Raw genomic sequence first — 17,497 nt, 5'->3', positions numbered from 1 at the left:
GGTTTGAAGATATTCACTGAACATTGCATTCATACTCAAAGGGGGGGGGGGGCTTAAATTCTAACTTCACTTTTAGGTCATTGGATTTTACCAATTCAGGACAGAGAAGCGTTGGTCAAGTCTGTGACCACAAGTTTACAACACTGGCCAGGATAGAACAAAGAAAAGGACTCAGAAGACTTGCTTAACTATGACTGTGCTTTCCAGTACGGTGTCTCCACACTGCCGGTCTTCCCAGGCCCGGCTACCCACCAGAGCCTCTCAGATTTCCTTTTAGCAGCAAACCTTTCTTTCCAAGGGAATGGTTCACTGATGGAGATCTTAAAGTGTCTGTTGCTGGGAGGTCACATCTATAGCACTCAAGTTATTCAGTAAGGACAGTGAGGGTTGTTAATCAGGTAAGAAAGGCAGCCTGTAACCTCGGCTCTGGGGGCTGAGAGATAGCTCGGTGGCTAAGAGCGCTGACTGCTCTTTCAGAGGACTTGGGTTCAGTTTCCAGCACCCACATGGTGACTCACAACCATTTGTAACTCTAGTCCCAGAGGACCCAACACCCTCACACAGGCATACATGCAGGCAAAACACCAATGCACATAAAATATTAAAAAATAAATAAAAAATAGTTAACTTGGTCTCCACTCAGCTATGCTTCTCAGCATCAGATTGTCTTACCACTTTAGTGTTTGAGTTCTGTTTGTGAGATCACAAGAGAGCCTCACAGAATCCCGAAGGTCCCAGTTCAAAGATCCTGAGGGTTTCTCGCTCTGCACTGTCCAGTCTCTGCACCACCCAGCCTGTAGGGCGACCTTGGCTGGTTCTATCTGCTGTCCTTATGAGAACGTGTTAAAAGCTGTAGAGATTCTTCGAAAATTGTACATATAGGGGAACTTGTATACTTAAAGAGGGGACACTCTGATCTGGCTACTATGCCTTCAAGACATCAGAACTGGACAACTTTATCCCTGTATTCTCACTCTACAAATACTCCGTTAAAACAGCTTTGTGCAACTAAAGATTGCACCAAGGAAGCAGCAGTGTCTCCAGCACCGAGTGCCGTGCACAGCAAGCTGCCGTCTATCACTTACATTCGCTGCCTGCCTGCTGTGTGCGGACCAGCCCGAGGGACTCTGGATAAGTTAGGGCTGTCTGTCTCTTATAGTGACGCCCATGGCATCAGGTAGAGAGCAGGTCCAGGTGACGCTAGGATGTGCCTAAAGGAGATACTGAGACAGTGCAGCCAGCTCTTTTGGACCTGCTCTGTAGCCTGAGGGTTAGGTAAAAGGAAGCTGAAAACCAATGTTAAAACAGGTTTTAGGAATCTAGAAACTTGGCACTCATAACAAAAACTGCAGATCTCCCCCAAAAGATTCTAGGGAAGAGACACAAGATGGTCCCGTGAGTAAAGACAACTGCCTCCACCCTGAGGACCTAAGTTCAATTCCCAGGACACACATGGTGGAGAGAGAGAACCAACTCCCATGGGTGGTTCTCTGATGTCCCCAGATCTGCCATGACACCACATATACTGAACATTATTTTAAAGATTCTGGGGGAAGAGACTAGAGAGGTGAATCAAAGGTGAGGAGAACTTGTTCCTCTGGCAGAGGACCCCAGGCTCTGTCGTTCCAGTACCCCCCTGGTTAGAGAGAATTCACCAGAGATGACCACTCAGACACAGCTTATAGTCAACTGAAATAGCCTTCTGGAAGGCCAGTCTGGGACAAGTATTTAGGGACCCAGGTATATCCCCAAGTGTTCAGAGCACAAGATTTCCAAAGACAGAAACCTCATTCTGGCATCTTATGTTAATCCCACCAGTCCAGAATAAGACCACTACCACAAGTTAAAGCAAATTAGAAGCAAGCTTTAATTAAATACTGGCCAGAAGGATGGACTCTTGCCAAGTCAGTACCCAGGTCCCCAGGAAATGGCTGCGAGTCACATTTTGCAGGGGCTTAAAAAGGTAAAGACCACAATTCACTGCATTTCCCATCAGGACCAATCAGGGGCAAGCATACACCTTGACATAGTTTCCTGCCCACGTAGTGCCCACATGTGACCAAGTACATCCAGTGTAGGTGGGCCAAACAAACACAGGACAGACAGGGCCTTAACTGTCTTAACTGAAAACAGAACCCTTAACCTGCAGGAGATATATATATTTCTGCTTTGGTCTCCCAATAACTTGCAAGGTTCTTGTTCCTGTTTTGCTTCAGGGGGCAGGCTTCGCAGAAGCAAGCAAGCCACACTGGTTATGCACATCAGCAGGCGTTAGGATAAGTTAGCTGGGACATCCTGACCTTGGGATCCAAGGGATTCTCCATAGAGATCAACCTGAAGTGACCTCAGCCAGAATACAAGATGGAGGAGCCTCTGCACTGTCTTTCCTGTCACAAAAGGCAGCTTATAATCAGTTGCAACTCAGTTCCAGGAGATCCAACACTCTCTGGCTTTCTTGGGGACCAGGGACACACATGGTGCACATATATACACGCAGACAAATGCCCCTAAAAATACAAATAAACGCTTAAGATTTTTCTGTGGGAAGGGAGAAACAGGTTGGAAATCAAACCCTCTGAGAAAGACTACACACCACAAAGTTGTAGGAGATCTACTGTCCGATTTTTAGTTATAGCATCTGGTCCCCCACCAAAAGTCAACAAAATTGCCATCCACCTTGTCCATTTGCCTCCTTGCTTCCTTGGAAACCCTGCAGTGTTCCCAGGGATCCCACTAAGAATGTTCATTCAGGAGAGGAGAAATTCACCCAGCAACCGGATGTACCTCTCTGGCCTATGACCTCACCAGGAATGGTGTGAAGACTCTTGAGAACTGAATAGTGGACTTGGAAGCAGCTCATCATCTCTCTCCCAGAAAAACATTCTACAAACGATGGATCTGTCTTTCCCTTTCCCTAAGCTCGCCCATGCATAGTTGAGAGCCAAAAGGTCTGCAGACATTTTGCTACTACACTGATGCTCAAAGCCAAGAGAGACAGTGGGAAACCTAGACGTAGCAGCTTGAGTCAGACACCAAGGCCCCATAGATTCTGGATTCACAGAGAGATCCTGAAGCAGTTTGGTTTGGGTTGGTTCTCTATCTCACACAGTCCAACACATCCTGTCTGACCCAGCACAGGGCATGGTTTTCTCCCATGATGCACTAGAATCTGTAATTTTCTACCACTTAGCAGGAGTCCTACATTGGATTAAGCCAGACCACAGATTTCCAAGAAGTAAGCTGGTTTTGTCCAGAGCAGCTTCCCACCTCCCTGAAGGGAAAGCCCTGTTGTGTGATGCTGTCCCTGGGGAGGTATGAAAAAAACCTGCTCGCCCAGATAGTGAGCCAGCTGTAGAACAAAGTCTGGACACAACAGAAATCTAAATTGATGAACCACGTGGCTTTATTGGGGTTACTTAAAGGACCGGAATGGTTCAGAGACAGGGACAGGGACGGCTCGCAGAAACTGGGAACCTGGAGCTAACAGAGCTGGTGGCAACTTAATAGGCTCACGGGTGTCTCTTTCAGGTCCTTCAGTCATTCTGAACTGCTTTGAGGCAGCCTTGCTTCTTTGAGGGTGTCTCTCAGTGTCCTTAACAGTTTATAAAAATTTTGGGAGAGCCCTAGCAGATCTGGTCAGTTTCAGGGACTTCCTGAAGCCTTTGTGTTGTTTACTTCTGACGCTCCCACGGGAATAGATTCATGAGTTTCCCTCCAAGATGAAATCTCTGTGAAAAAAAATTGCTCACAGGCCCTAGGAACACTTCTGTTCTGCTATGCATTTTCAGCTTGTTAAACTTAGCAGACCAATTGCTTTGACTCCTAGGCAAGGCAGGCATAGAATCAAGAGCAAGCCCCTTGGCACAGTGCTTAAGTCTCCTGTCTATTGCTCAGCTTTTAGGTCTAGCACTTCCAAGCTGCTCTGGCCACATATCTAACCCTGAGTGCACCAGTCTACCCACAGCACCGGCCTTTGTCTTTGCTACAGCTCTGCTTGTAACTATCTGCCTCACACCCAGCCCATCATCACCTCTTCCACCTGGAAAATTCCTCCTCTGTTGCCCTCAACCCTCTGGCAATGACTCAGAATCTCTGGAGAAAGGACCCCAAGGGAATCATGCTTCTAAAAAGCTCCCTGGACAGTTTCAGGGCCCAGCCAGAGTTGGAAACAATAGTGTAAACACACAGAACTCTCTAAGGCTTCCTATCCTACAAACCTCACCCGGGGCTCTCCTCTACAGTCCACATACAGAAGCCACTCCATAATTGGAGTGGTGTGGACCAAGAGGAGGAAAGCTGGGCAGAAGAAACCAGAAGGAAGGAGGGGACGGCAGGCCCTGTTTGTTAGTTCCTTGCACTGATCTGGCACCTCTGTGGAGAAAGGCTTTTGAGACAGTTGGTGGGAATGCCCGAGAGGGAGCTTTGATGCTGGTGCACCAGCAGAGATCCAGGCCTCCAGGGACCACACTGCACACCAAGGGCTGCACACGGGTAGGTTTATCCAGGAGCATCTCTGGCTACGGCAGTTGCCAGCACAGAGATGTCACCAAAGAGTCTTTGGAGCAGCAGAATGAAAAGAAGGGACCAGCTATCTAAGCTGATGCAGGTAGACGTCACAGGATGTGTCCCTGTGACAATGCACTGCCCACTTCCTACTCCAGAGAATGCACTTGGCTTTGAACTCTATTCCTGCCACTGTTCTAAGGCTCCTATTCTGTCCAACAATAATAAAAACGTTGGGGTCGGGGGTTGGGGATTTAGCTCAGTGGTAGAGCGCTTGCCTAGCAAGCTCAAGGCCCTGGGTTCGGTCCCCAGCTCCAAAAAAAAAAAAAAGAAAAAAAAAAAAACGTTGGGGTCGGTCTGGAGAGATGGCTCAACTGTGAAAAAGAACTTGATGCTCTTCAAAAGCACCCAGGTTAGATTCCCAGCACCCACACGGCAGCTCACGAGTGTCTGCAGTTCCAGGAGACAAAACGCCTTTTTCTCACCTGCGCAGACGCACATGGTGCATATACTTATATGTAGGTGAAACACTCGTTCACATAAAAACAAATCTTAAACTGTTTTTAAAGTTTGGGTAGAGGTGGCAGTAACCGCTCGCATCACATTATATTTCTGTAATATCACTGAATTATACGCCTGAGAGTGACTAAAATTAAATCCTGTCATCCACAGCTTGGTATATAAAAAACAAGGCAAATTAAAAAGAAAAGCTAGACACCGTGGTACATACCTAGAATCTCAGCTTTGAGGGAGGGAGAGACGATTTGCAATCCAAATCAAATCTGGGCAACTCAGTGTGAGACCCTTTCCAAAAACCAAATGGAAGATTCAGGAAGGACACGAAGCTGCTCAGAAGGTAATGGAGCTTTCGGCTCAAGCTTGGTGGCCTGCAGTTGAACTCTAGAACCGACATAGTGGCAGGAGAGAAGACGGGACTCTTCAAAGTTGTCCTCTGACATCTGCACACGCATGCACGCACGCACGCACGCACACATACACGGGTCAGGAATAAAGCTCAGTGGCAGAGAGCACTTGTCTATCTTGCACAGGATCTGGGGTTCAGTTTTGAGAAAAAGAAACAAAAACAGGCCATCCCGTCAAACTAAAACAAGACAAGACATTTCACCTTTGGCCCAGGCCTATCTGAAAGCTTTGCAAATTTTACTGGACTAAACGGTTAGAGATTTCCCCTCAGCCTTCTTTCCCGCTTGGCCTCTCCTAGGTCGGCCCTGCATCTTGCTTCAGTGGTTTCCTGTGCTTTGTTAGCTTTTGTCTGCTAAACACAAGCCAGGGTCATCTGGGGAAAAGGCTGAGCAAGTGCCTCTATTAGGGGGCCTGCAGGCAAGTCAGTGGGGACGCCTGGTACCTCCAGACCACCAGGGTCATGAACAGGGAGGGTCTAGAGCCATGGAATTCAGAAAGCATGAGACAGCTGGGGAGAACACACTTCGAAAAGCTTTTATTGGGTTTTATTTCCAAAGTACAGATACTTGAAGCAATTCTGCAAAGACCCTGAGTTTTCACAGGGCTTGTTTTGGCTATCGTAAAAAAAAACAAACAAACAAAAACACGTGCACACACACTATAGTTTTCCTGCTTGTCATAGGATCTCTCTGGGAGATGGACAACCCTCAAAGGCACTGATTGGTGACATTGGTAGCTCTGGTCCTTACTCAGGCAGCCAGCTCAGCCAAGGCCCGGTCCAAGGGATCCACCGACCAGTAGTCATCATCCCAGCCGAGGAACCAGCCCACAAAGGAAGGAGGCTCAAAGCCTTGCCTAACGACAGTGATGGGGGTCCGCCTGTCCCGATTCGCTGGGTCCGTCTCGATGTACCGCTTAGCTGCAGACACACAAGGGGAAGGAAACCCAGGGACTCTCAGTGTGCTCTCCTTGGGGAGAGAATAGCCCTACTGATCACCACCAAAGGCTACACATGAATTTCCCTCAAAACGGAAGAACAGAAATTTCAGCTTTAATTCCCGCTTCACAAGGTTCTCAGCCCTTCCCTGAGTGTATCATTCCCTTCCCCTCTGGTGATTATTAAATAAGCCTCTGGATTAGCTTCCAGGATTCTGCCTTCCTACTTGGGGTCTCTAACAAGGCAATCCCTAGAGCATGCTGGGAATTAGACACGGCTTCTTTCCTTCTCCAGCAAGCCCTCGGGCATTCTGAAGGGATACATTGATCTCTTCACATCTGCTATAGGTTAGACCTGGAACGTCCCTCAGAGCTTCTCTAAGAGGTGGCATCTTCTGCTCCTTGAAGGTGATGAAGGCGAGACCCCACGCTTACATCTCCCCTCCAAGTCCCCATGGCTTTGCTCTGTCTACACTTCCCACTTCAATGCCTCACTACAGGTTCATTCACCAGAGTCAATCAACCTGGGCTAAAACTTCCAAAATAGACCTTCTGTCTTTAAACCGATTGCCTCCGGTTCACAAACAACTACTGGGATATCACCCCAAGCAGGGCTCTAGCTCAGACTGAGCAGAAGGTCCCCATCCCCATGGATGCTGAGTATTAGAACTGCTCCCATCAACCCCCAACTTTTATCTCACTCCCACCCACAGCCAAAGACCCCACTTCCTACCCACAGTCAAACCCTCCACCCCTCCACAGCCCAAGACCCACCCCCACCCACAACCAGAGACATCCCCCCACCCAGAGCCTTGGGTCCTCACCAGAGGTCAAGGCTTCTGTCTTTTCCTCTTCCTGAGAGTCCTTTCCAACCCAGACAAAGACCTGGAGGTGAGATGTGAAATGAAAATCAGGTGAGAGGGGCCAGCGTCAGTCACTGCCTCATGAAGAACAAGGGTGGAAATGGGTCCTGGGTGCCAGCAAAAGACAAAATTCTCCACAACTAACAGCCTTCAGACAGCAACTGTGAAGGACGGGGCAGAACTGCCAAGCAGTGACCTACAAACATGGTTGCCGTTAACCTGTCGGCCTGTAACGGTGCAGTCTTCCATTCTAGTTATTGATGGTGGCACAAGAATCTGGGCTCCCAGCTTCTCCTGAAACTCGGGAGAATCTAGAAGCTGGGCCATCCATCACCTTCACTGGGATGAAGCTGACGGGTAGATCCAGTTTACCTCAGGCTACACCATTCCTCACGTGTGCTCACCCAAGCCTGCACACCAATAATCAATGCCATACAACGGCAGAGCTAGAAAGCTCTCTTTAAGAGCTCATGAGTCACAGCTTTAAAGGTGTAGATTCACGCGAGTGTAGCATCCCCTGGGCCATCTCCCCAGCTCTGCCATCTACTTTTACTATTTTTCCACGATAATCACATTCGAGAGAGACTGCTATTTATCATCAAACGCCTTAGACGAGAAAATGCCAGACTCGATGGCTTTTCCTTATTTACGGCCGTGTTCCTTACAGAACTGGGAAGCCGTCTGAGTCAGGACTGGTCCTGGGCCCCTTTGACTTGCCTCAGAATCCCCAGCACTCAGCATTTTGCTGGAAGACAGTGATGCTAAGAAACACTGGCCAAGGACTGCCAAGGAGGTGCTTAAGCAGGTAATGTCGCTGACCGATTAGTCACTGACGGCAGCCACATTGTTCAGGCTGCAAACACTGATCCTCCCACTGAGCTGTCCCAGAGCTGCCCCATGGGAGGAAGACATGGGACTTTGTGTTCAGCCATTCTACAGCCTGGAGGATGCTGGGAGCAGGCACTTGACGCTCCCACGGGAATAGGTCCAGAGGGGGGAGAGGTCAACTTGATGCAATCCTTCCTTCCCAACATCCCCAACACAGAGCGCCATGCAGACGCTCAACTGATACTGGATAAATGAATGAGTGTTGGCTTCCCTGCTGGGGTCTCCACAGCAGCTACCCCAGCAGATGGCACAAGAGGGCTCAGAGCTGGGGAGTGACATTTTCAAGCCTCCAAATGACACTGGACAGCTTACATCTGCACACGACACTCTACTAAGTTTGACTTTTTGCAAAGACATATTTAAAGCCGGGATTCACACTGCCCTGAAGCTAGGGGAGAGTGACAGTGATGTGGGGTTATGTGACCTGGGTCTCCAGGGTTCCGAGTAGATTCCAAAGGCCATGTATCTGTCAGGCAGGTCCCACCACTTTCATGCTACAGCCGTGGACATGGAGGCTCAGAGAGGAGGTGTGGCTTGCAGCCACTCTTGGAAATACCTGGGGTTGGGCCTTCTATGCCCTCCCCATAGTGGCTCATCTTAGACCTAAGAGTCCAGCTTCCCCCTTTACCCAGGGCTTCTCCCTCTCCCCTCCACTCACCTGGTCCCAGGTGTCCAGGAGCATGACGTCATCAGTAGCCAGGTCTTCCTGCATAAGCTCGCCAGGAACCTCTTCGATCTGGGAAGGGTCAAAGGAGGTCAAGGAAGAAACATCAGCCCCATTGGTTTCCGGGATGAGTTTAAAGAGATGATCTGCCTTCAGAGGCCCTTCCCCTGCCCTGGGCCATCGGACTTTCTCTGGGCTCTGAGGTTCACTGACCCCTGAACCCGTCTCCCTCCCTAGGCACAAGCTGAGGCGTCACCCCTAGACTCACCACAAAGCGCCCGATCCTGTTGGAGCAGGCGAAGAGGCGAGGAGGATGAGCATCCATCTTCTTGTCCTTAAGCCTGGGGGATGTGCGGTAGGCAGTCTTCCCGCCCAGAGCCTCCCAGAAGCCATCTGTGAGGGGAGATCACATCAGTTGCCAAGGGAAACCCTAACCCCATGAGCACGTCTCACCAGACCCCAGACCAAACTGTGCCCAAATCCAGCCGGCTGCTCTCCAGTTCAAGATCCCGTGAGGCTCAAGATGGAGGGGAACGGAAAGAAAGGACTGGAGGGGGTAAGTGAGCAGAAGGCACATCGCGGAGACGAGCGCACACGGGGTGGGGCTAATTATCTCCACTCAGCATATGAAGTGGTAAAGGCCCAGAGACAGCAATTCACCTAATACAGCCTGGGAGTGGAAAAGCCAGGAGGCAAATCTTTTTTACGTCAGATTTCCATGCTCTTTCTACAATACCTGCTGACTATGTGCATTTTGCCTATCTGGGGCCATTTCTACAGAAATGTATCACTGCTGACGATACAACTTCCTCCTGTCCACTCATTCCCACCAGCCACATTTCAAGTCCTCAAAAGCCACAGGGACCTTCAGCCAGCAAACTGGGGTTGGGAGTGCATGGACAGAATACCCATCCTAATAGAGGCCTCTGCTGTTCAGAGAGGCTGCGTGTCCACACACACGTGGACACAGTACGCACAGACCAAGCTGTCCTCCACTGTTTCTGTGAGATACCAAGAAAAGGAGGGAGGGTTCTGAGCATCAGCAGATAAGAGGGCTGAGGACGGAAGCGGGGCCTTCCTCTCTATAGATCTGAAGGTGAGGCGCCTCTCTCTGTCACTCATCTCTCTCACAAAAAATGGGCATCATCCCCTGAGGCCCTCTTGGACTATCTACGCCAAGTTCCCCTTTCTCCAGGAGACAGGAGATCATCCATCACTGGCTATCATCCTCATCCTATCAACACACGTGAAGGGTGAAGGCCCCAGAGAAGGATGTGGAGATGGAGCCCCGGGCAGTGGGAATCGGTGGGTCCCAGCTCGAACCTGGTTCACTGCCTTCCTCCACCTGCACGTGCTGGGCCCTCAGCACCTTCAGCAGCTCCAGGGCGCCGGTCTTCTCCGCATCACTGGCTCCTGTACCCACCCACAGGTAGGCGGCGGAGGGGGTTTTCAGCACAAAGGCATCATTGGAGTTGAGAGCGCCAGCCTTAGGCATTACCTGGAGGCGGGGTGGGACGGGCAGTGCTCAGCTGATCAGGAGCCAGAAAGAACAAGTCTGCCCCCTCCTTACAGCCTAGGGACCCTACAGGCGGACAAACTTCTTCTCCTGGGAGGTGGAGAGCAAACTTTGGAGACTGAACGGTCTGGCTTATTCCCATGTTTCTCGGATGCACTGTGGTGAGGGAGAATTATCTGGAATTTGGGGCTGCATGAACAGAAGTTGTATGTTCAAAACAAAGGCAGTAATGGACTAATTCTCCACAGTGCCAAGGCCACAGGAGTCTACTAGAACGGGATCAGGAGCGGTGTCCTGGCTGCACAGAAGGTAGACATGTAAAGTGTATGAGGGATCCCGGAGGGGTAAGGGGCTGCTAGGACAGGAAGCTCTGAAAATCTCCTTCCTCCCCTCCCACCCAGGCCCACCCAACCCCAGGCCACTGGAGGTCTGCTCATTGGGCCTAGAAGACTTCAGGAGGGCAGACCTGCCCATGTTCTGGGACCCAGCATTACCTCAACAGCCCTGGTGGCTCCAGAGCTGCTGGCCCGGACTTGGAAGAGGCGGGTACTGGCAGGGGTTGTCTGCCCACCATCTCGGGAGGTGCCGCCCTTGTAGATGATCATGGGCTTCCCACCAAACAAGCTCATGAGGTGTGCAGGCTCTTTGCCTTGGACCACTCGGCTCTGGCAGTGAGAAAGGAGAAAGTCAGCTTTTCTTTTTCTTTTTCCTTGTGTGTGGCTCCGGACCATTCTTCCAGTAAGGCCACCACACTGTGTCTGACTATGGTTGGGAGCACTGTGCAGGGAGCACCATGACCCTGCAGGACCATGGTACTGAGGAGAGAAAGCTGGAGATGATGTCACTGCCCAGGTCCCCTGGGTGTTGTTTTCCCACCATCCACTCCTGTGAAGCCTTGCCTCGCAGCCCCTGAGTCTGGTCCAAGAACCAAGGAAGCCTGAGTTTATAAACATGACCTTAAAAGGAAGGGTGGGCTGCTTGAGTACATTCTCCCAGAATGCTGATGTCAGTCCCAGACACATGAGAGGGTGAGAGCATGCGAAGAGCTTTCATGTCTGAAGACACCGCTGTACCCCCATGTGGCCCCAAGTCCAAACTCTCCCCTGTCCCTAGCCTGTCTTCTTACTCAGATCTAAACATAGCACATGGATTTTCTCATCCCAAATGTGCCCTGCAGGGATCAACTGTGTCATCCCCTGCTGGACAGCCAAGGGAGGGTATGGAGACACTGCCATGTAAGGACAGTGTCTATTTATCTGGGTTCTGACATTAAGTCTAGTGCACAGAAGCCCAGCATAAATATTTATTACATGAGTAGGTAAGCTGATAGACAGACAGACAGACAGACAGACAGACAGATAGATAGATAGATAGATATATGGGTGGGTGAGTGGATGGATGGGTAGGTGGGTAGATAAGTAGATATATAAGTAGATGGATGAATGGGTAGGTGAATGGATGGGTGGGTAGATAAATGGATGGATAGGTGGGTGGGTGGATGGATGGATAGATGGATGATGGATAGATGGATGATGGATAGATGGATGGATGGATGATGGATAGATGGATGGGTGGATATGTGGGTGGGTGGATGGATAGATGGATGGATGAATGGATGTGTGGATGGATAGATGGGTGGATGGGTGGGTGGGTGGATGGATGGATGGATGGATAGATGGATGGGTGGGTGGGTGGATGAATGGATGGATGGATGTGTGGATGGATGGGTGGATGGATGGATGTGTGGATGGATGGGTGGATGGATGGGTGGGTGGGTGGATGGATGGGTGGGGGTGGATGGATGGGTGGATGGATGGATGTGTGGATGGATGGGTGGATGGATGGGTGGGTGGGTGGATGGATGGGTGGGGGTGGATGGATGGATGGATGGATGGATGGATGGGTGGATGTGTGGATGGATGGGTGGGTGGATGGATGGGTGGGTGGGTGGGTGGATGGATGGATGGATGGATGGATGGATGGATGGATGGATGGATAGGTAGATGGATGGATGGATGGGTGGGTGGATGGATGAGTGGGTGGGTGGATGGATGAGTGAGTGGGTGAGTGGGCAGATGCATGGATCACTGTATGAATAATCAAGCAGCTAAGTGAGCAGACAGACGAGGCCCTGGCTGAAGCCCTAAGAGGCACTGATCTGGCTCACCTGGACAGGAGTTCCTCCCAGTTCCTCATCCAGCTGGGCAGTCAGGATGGCTGAAGCAGCGACCTCATCCTGGGTAGACTGGGCACCCTGCCTAGAAGAGGGGGAGAGACGCAGCTCTAGTTTCTATAGAGCTCTGGGCCTCTTCCTTGCCCTGAGCTCTAGTAACCCGTGCAGCTGCTGGTGGTAGGAATGGGACTGGGATAGAGAAGTGCAGGGACCATGGGGCAAGCCAGAGACAACAGCTTTGTCATTGTGTGTGGTAACTGCCTTGAGAGGGAGAGTTAGGGAGACTCTAGGTCCCCCCACCTCAGCTTCTTGTCAAGGCTGGGCCTTATACTACTGTATCTGGTATACACCATATGTCAAAAAGCCTCCTAAGGATTTTGTATGGTATGTTGAACTTAGTGATATAGGCCTGTAGTCTCAGCTACCTGGGGAGTTAATGGAGAAGGATTGAAAGTTCAAGGCCAGCATGGGCAAATTATTAGTGAGACTCTGCCTCAAAATAAAAGGCAAAAAAAGGGGGGTACAGAGATTATTTATAGATCACTGGCAGTGGCTTGCCTAGCGTGTACCAGGCTCTGGGTTCAAACTCCAGCATCCCCATGTCCCTGCAATAATGAGATCCGTATTTAGCTTTAAAATGCTGACGCTCTCAGCCAGGCAGTGGTGGTGCATGCCTATGGTGACAACACTCAGGAAGTGGAGGCGTGTGGATCTCGGTGAGTTCAAGGCCAACCTGGTTTCCAGGACAGCCAGGGCTCCACAGAAAAACCCTGTCTCGAAAAACTGAAACACAGCAGATGCTTTTAAAAGTATGGGGTTGCCCAACAGTCCGTGTGCATGATTCCTGAGCACCACTCTTTGTGGGTTTATGGTCATAAAGGAAAAGGGCAGGCTATGTTATAATCCCAGAAGGCTGAGGGGACTGGGTCCTAAGCACTAGAGATGTCCCACGGGATCTTGGGTTAGGGCCCGGGCCAGGAAAGACTGAAGAATGGAGATCTGGTGAAACGGAGTAGACACAGACAGGTGCACAGTCCTGCAACAGCTGCCTCACAGCGGCCTAGGCTATGAAGGGAAGCCGGCGGGACAGAGCGTATGTGAGAACTGACCAGGGTTTCTTGTTTTGTTTTCTTTTTTTTCTTTCTTTCTTTCTTTTTTTTTTTGTTTTGTTTTTAGCAACTCTTCAGTGGGTCTAAAATTATTTCAAAATGAAAACCTCAACGGGGAAGAAATGTGACAACTATTGTTCAGACGAAAGTCTGACGTTGTCTAGCAACAGAGACACCAGCTTACTGCTTGCCTTTCAGTGCTAGAGGAGGGTCCCAGAGCTGTCAGTGTGCACACAAGTGTGCAAATTTAAAATCTAATAAGATACCACTTTATAAACTATCAGGTTGACAAGGATCCAGGAGTTTATCAACACAGTCTACTGAGACGGGGCCAGGGAAACAGGGTCTCCAGCCTGTAGCTGGCAGAAATACAGGGATATGAAAGGCCCCAAACGCTAGCTGGGAAACGGTAGCTATCTATCAAAATGACAGGTCCATTGACTCCCTGGGTCTGACGATCCACTCCTGGGAACTCACCACAGAGACTTCTCTGAACACCCACCTGCTTGCTAACAGTCATCAACGCTGATGGTATAGCGGACTAGCACCCGAGTATGCCTGGGTGTGGGAGCTTGTCAATAAGCCAGGGTACAGCAACCCAAAGGAATGGCAATTTGTCGGACACAAACCCACAATCAGGAAGCTGTTGGCTTCCAGGAAGGTAATAGCCAAAGGGCCAGCTACAGGGCAATGAGCTTAGTGTGTGCTTACATTATACATTCTTCCGGTAATTATGCCAAAAGGGTAAATGAAAATTGCCAAACTGCTCAAGAGGAAAGGGTGGGGCTTGGCAGATGAGTCACAGGTGTAACGAAAAGTTCAGAATGACACCTTTGGGCTTTGCTTTGGGTCTGGAGCAATGTGATTCTATGCTCTGTTATAAAACAATTATTTAAATAATTATTGTAATTGATATATATATACATATATACACATATATATATCAGATCTATCCCGTATTACAGAAATATATATATGTGTGTATATATGTATATATATATATATATATATATATATATATATATATATATCCGTCCTCTGAAAGGATAAACTGGTATTAGAACTTGGCACTGCCTGGCAGGAGCTGCTGGGTTGATGTGTCTCTGTCCCTAGGTTGGGCATGTCATATTCTGATGACAAGAAGGTCAAGGTTGTTACTCTGCATAAGAATGGGTCCTAGCAAGTTCAGGCCCGCAGACTCCAGACTCCGTCAGATCAACTCAGTCTCTTCCCTTGTCAGCATATCAGGCACAGTCGTGGCCCCCACACAATCCCCCTAAGACCCAGCAGACAGCCCAGGCCCTCACCAGTTGTAGATGATCTGTCCCTGGCGGCCACCATGGCGGTAGTTGTACAGAATGATGTAGCTGTCACCTCCATAGAACTGGCCATATGTGGCGGGGTCCACCAGTACCTTGTTGGAACCTTCAATTCTCCAGATCTGCAGAGACAGAGCTGAGGTCAGACACCACAGTGTGCGCTCGGTCACCCTGGGGGAGCTGGAGACCCCAGTATACTGGACAGTGTAGAGAACGGGGCAAGTTTTTCATGGGAGTGGGGTGCCATCCAGACCCAAGCCAAATTAAACAATTTGCCCAGCACACAGAGCTACTGAAAGGCATAGCGAGCTATGATCCCAGGGTTCCTACTCTGGTTCTCCCTACAACACCTGACCAGATGATCTGCCCTTCCCCCTGAAGAGCCCCTCAACACAGCTCTAGATTAGAGATTGAGCCAGGCCTGAGTCAAACCCTAAGCCCCGCCCCTTGAGAGGTCATATGACTTTCGATGGCACCTCTCAGAGCCTCGGTTTTCTCACCTGAAAACTGATGGTGACAACATCCTTAAATGGTGCCAAGCCTTAAATTCTAGTCATGAAGGCGCCATGACACCACTCCCCCCTTACCAGGAGCTGGCTCTATTAGGCTCAACGGCTATTAACAGGATCGACATTATACCACCAATATTTCCACTCTCCCTGTGGATTTGATGGGACACCTCATTCCTCGGGGCCATAGTTGATGGCCTCAGAATGATCCCTCGGCAGGCGGATCTGTTCAGACAGTTCTAGTGATTGGTCATTGGGAGGCTCTGCAGTGACACCTGGTGGTCAAGTGGAGGCATTGAGCCTGCAGTGTGGAGTCTCGAAGGTGATGGCTCAAAGACCATTTTACAATGAGCAAGTAAGGCTCAGAGAGGTTGGGTAAATGACCAGGCTCAACTCTCAGTCTACCAAATGCATTCGCTGCCTCCTCTACACACCGTCCAGTAGCCAGGAAAGAACAGCACCCACGACAGTAATGGTGACTGTCCTATGCCTCTTAGGGAAGGAAACAGTGGACGCTGGCCGGGAATGGACTCTGGGCTCTAAGCATCTATGAACACACCTCCACCTCTCCACCCTGTCTTCCCACTCCCGGGTCCCCTCTCCGTCTCTCCCCTAACCGATCACAACGACCCCCACTCCAGATGTTCCAGGTCATGTTTCTGCCTCCCACCTATTTTTACGGCGGGCTTTTAAAGCACGGAATCAAATCTGTCATACATCTACTAAAATCAAAAGAAAACCCAAAATATTTTATTACTGCTGTACTCCATGAACTGCATTCATGGTCTCTCCTGACGATGCCACCGGCACCATCCTCCTCAAATAGCAGGTCCTGCCTGGAATGTGTCCCCTACTCCCCCCGCCCCAGCAAACTCCTGTTCCTACTGTGCTAGCCAATCCCAGCCACCCCACTCCCACTGCCCTTCCTGCGTTCCCACAAAATCCCAGAGCTTCCAATCAGCTTCCCTTCGGAACAACAGATTTCAAGGCTCTAGTATGACTGTGGTCCCCTCCCCCTGCCACCCAGGCACTCCTTAGGAAGAAGATGGGGTCTGGGCACCTACACAGCAGGTACTCAGGGAATGTTTGTTGCCAGAAAACAAAGTGGAAGTAAAGAATCTCATGCACCACGACTGTGGTGAAAACTTGAGAGAAACACTCTCAGTGTGGCAGAGCCGTAGTAGGAAACAGGGAAGGAAGGCATCTAGCCAAAGCCAGCCCAGGCATGGCGATACTCGACAAGTACTTAAAAACTGCTTTTTGTTAGAAAGCACTGGCTCACGGGGTAACTGAAGCCAGGAGGACATAGAATCCTCCATCTTGCTTAGGTCTGGGCCACTCGCTCAGCTCTGCTTGTAGACAGGTTACCTCCTCAGGGGAGTCTTGAACCCATCTCACCTGCCTTTGCGCTTCCAAGGCTGAAGGCGCACGGATAAGTCATTGTCCTGAGCCTGTGCTCACTGGTGAGGGGCTGGTCGCCTCCAGTGATGGTGAACATCCAAGAGATGGGGGACAGCACCTTGGAGTCAAACTGGCCTTGCCTTTCGAACCAGATCTGAGATGATTAACCACACCATCCTTGGCCCAAGACTGCTTCTTCAAACACACGCACCTCTAGCCTCAATTCTCCCCATATTTAAAGGCAAAGCTCGTGCCCATGTCATGAAGATGGACTTGGGTGGCTCTTGAGGCCCCTTTTCTTGTTCTCCCCAGTTTGGCTACATGGATAAAGCCTCAGTCTGCCCTTTAACATCCTTTAGCTGGTGTAACGGGACCGGTGACTGAGCCTGGCCTGTGGAATCCTTTGCCATAGAACTGTGGTTCCGATTACCTGTTTCTGGCCAGTTCCGTCATCATCCATGCCGTGCTGGGCAGCCATGGCAGTGGAGGTGTGCAGTGTAGCAGCATCGAAAGGCACGCGCTCCACGTTGGCAATGTGGCTGGAGAGGTAGCTCAGGCCAGGGCCGTCTGTCTGGTCTGGGTCCCGCCAGTTCTTGAAGAACTGCTTAAAGAGAGGAGTCTCGCCGCCCTCCGGGAGGACTGAAACCTAGGAAGGGAGGAGAGGCTCAGGATGTGGCAAAGCTGGCTAGCAG

General features: G+C 50.3%; 1 protein-coding gene across 6 annotated transcripts in view; it reads right to left on the bottom strand.

Moving 5' to 3' along the window:
- Positions 1-5,936: 5,936 nt before the first annotated feature.
- Positions 5,937-17,497, bottom strand: part of Gsn (gelsolin) — a 53,245-nt gene continuing 41,684 nt past the window's right edge. For 5 of the 6 annotated variants that reach the window (XM_017591662.3, XM_063283523.1, XM_006234040.4 and 2 more), the window contains 9 exons: positions 17,236-17,451; positions 14,884-15,017; positions 12,462-12,552; positions 10,789-10,959; positions 10,102-10,276; positions 9,047-9,171; positions 8,773-8,850; positions 7,188-7,248; positions 5,937-6,346 (listed from right to left, as the gene is read on the bottom strand). In XM_017591662.3, the coding sequence (XP_017447151.1) occupies positions 6,177-6,346; positions 7,188-7,248; positions 8,773-8,850; positions 9,047-9,171; positions 10,102-10,276; positions 10,789-10,959; positions 12,462-12,552; positions 14,884-15,017; positions 17,236-17,451 (1,221 nt within the window). In that variant the 3' untranslated portion in view covers positions 5,937-6,176. The remainder of the gene's footprint in view (positions 6,347-7,187; positions 7,249-8,772; positions 8,851-9,046; positions 9,172-10,101; positions 10,277-10,788; positions 10,960-12,461; positions 12,553-14,883; positions 15,018-17,235; positions 17,452-17,497) is intronic. The other variant, NM_001004080.1, reaches the window with a different exon arrangement.

Source organism: Rattus norvegicus, chromosome 3 (genome assembly GCF_036323735.1).
Source record: "Rattus norvegicus strain BN/NHsdMcwi chromosome 3, GRCr8, whole genome shotgun sequence".
Classification (NCBI taxonomy): domain Eukaryota; kingdom Metazoa; phylum Chordata; class Mammalia; order Rodentia; family Muridae; genus Rattus; species Rattus norvegicus.
Note: the sequence above shows the minus strand (reverse complement) of the source record. Positions and strands in the feature narration are given on the sequence as shown.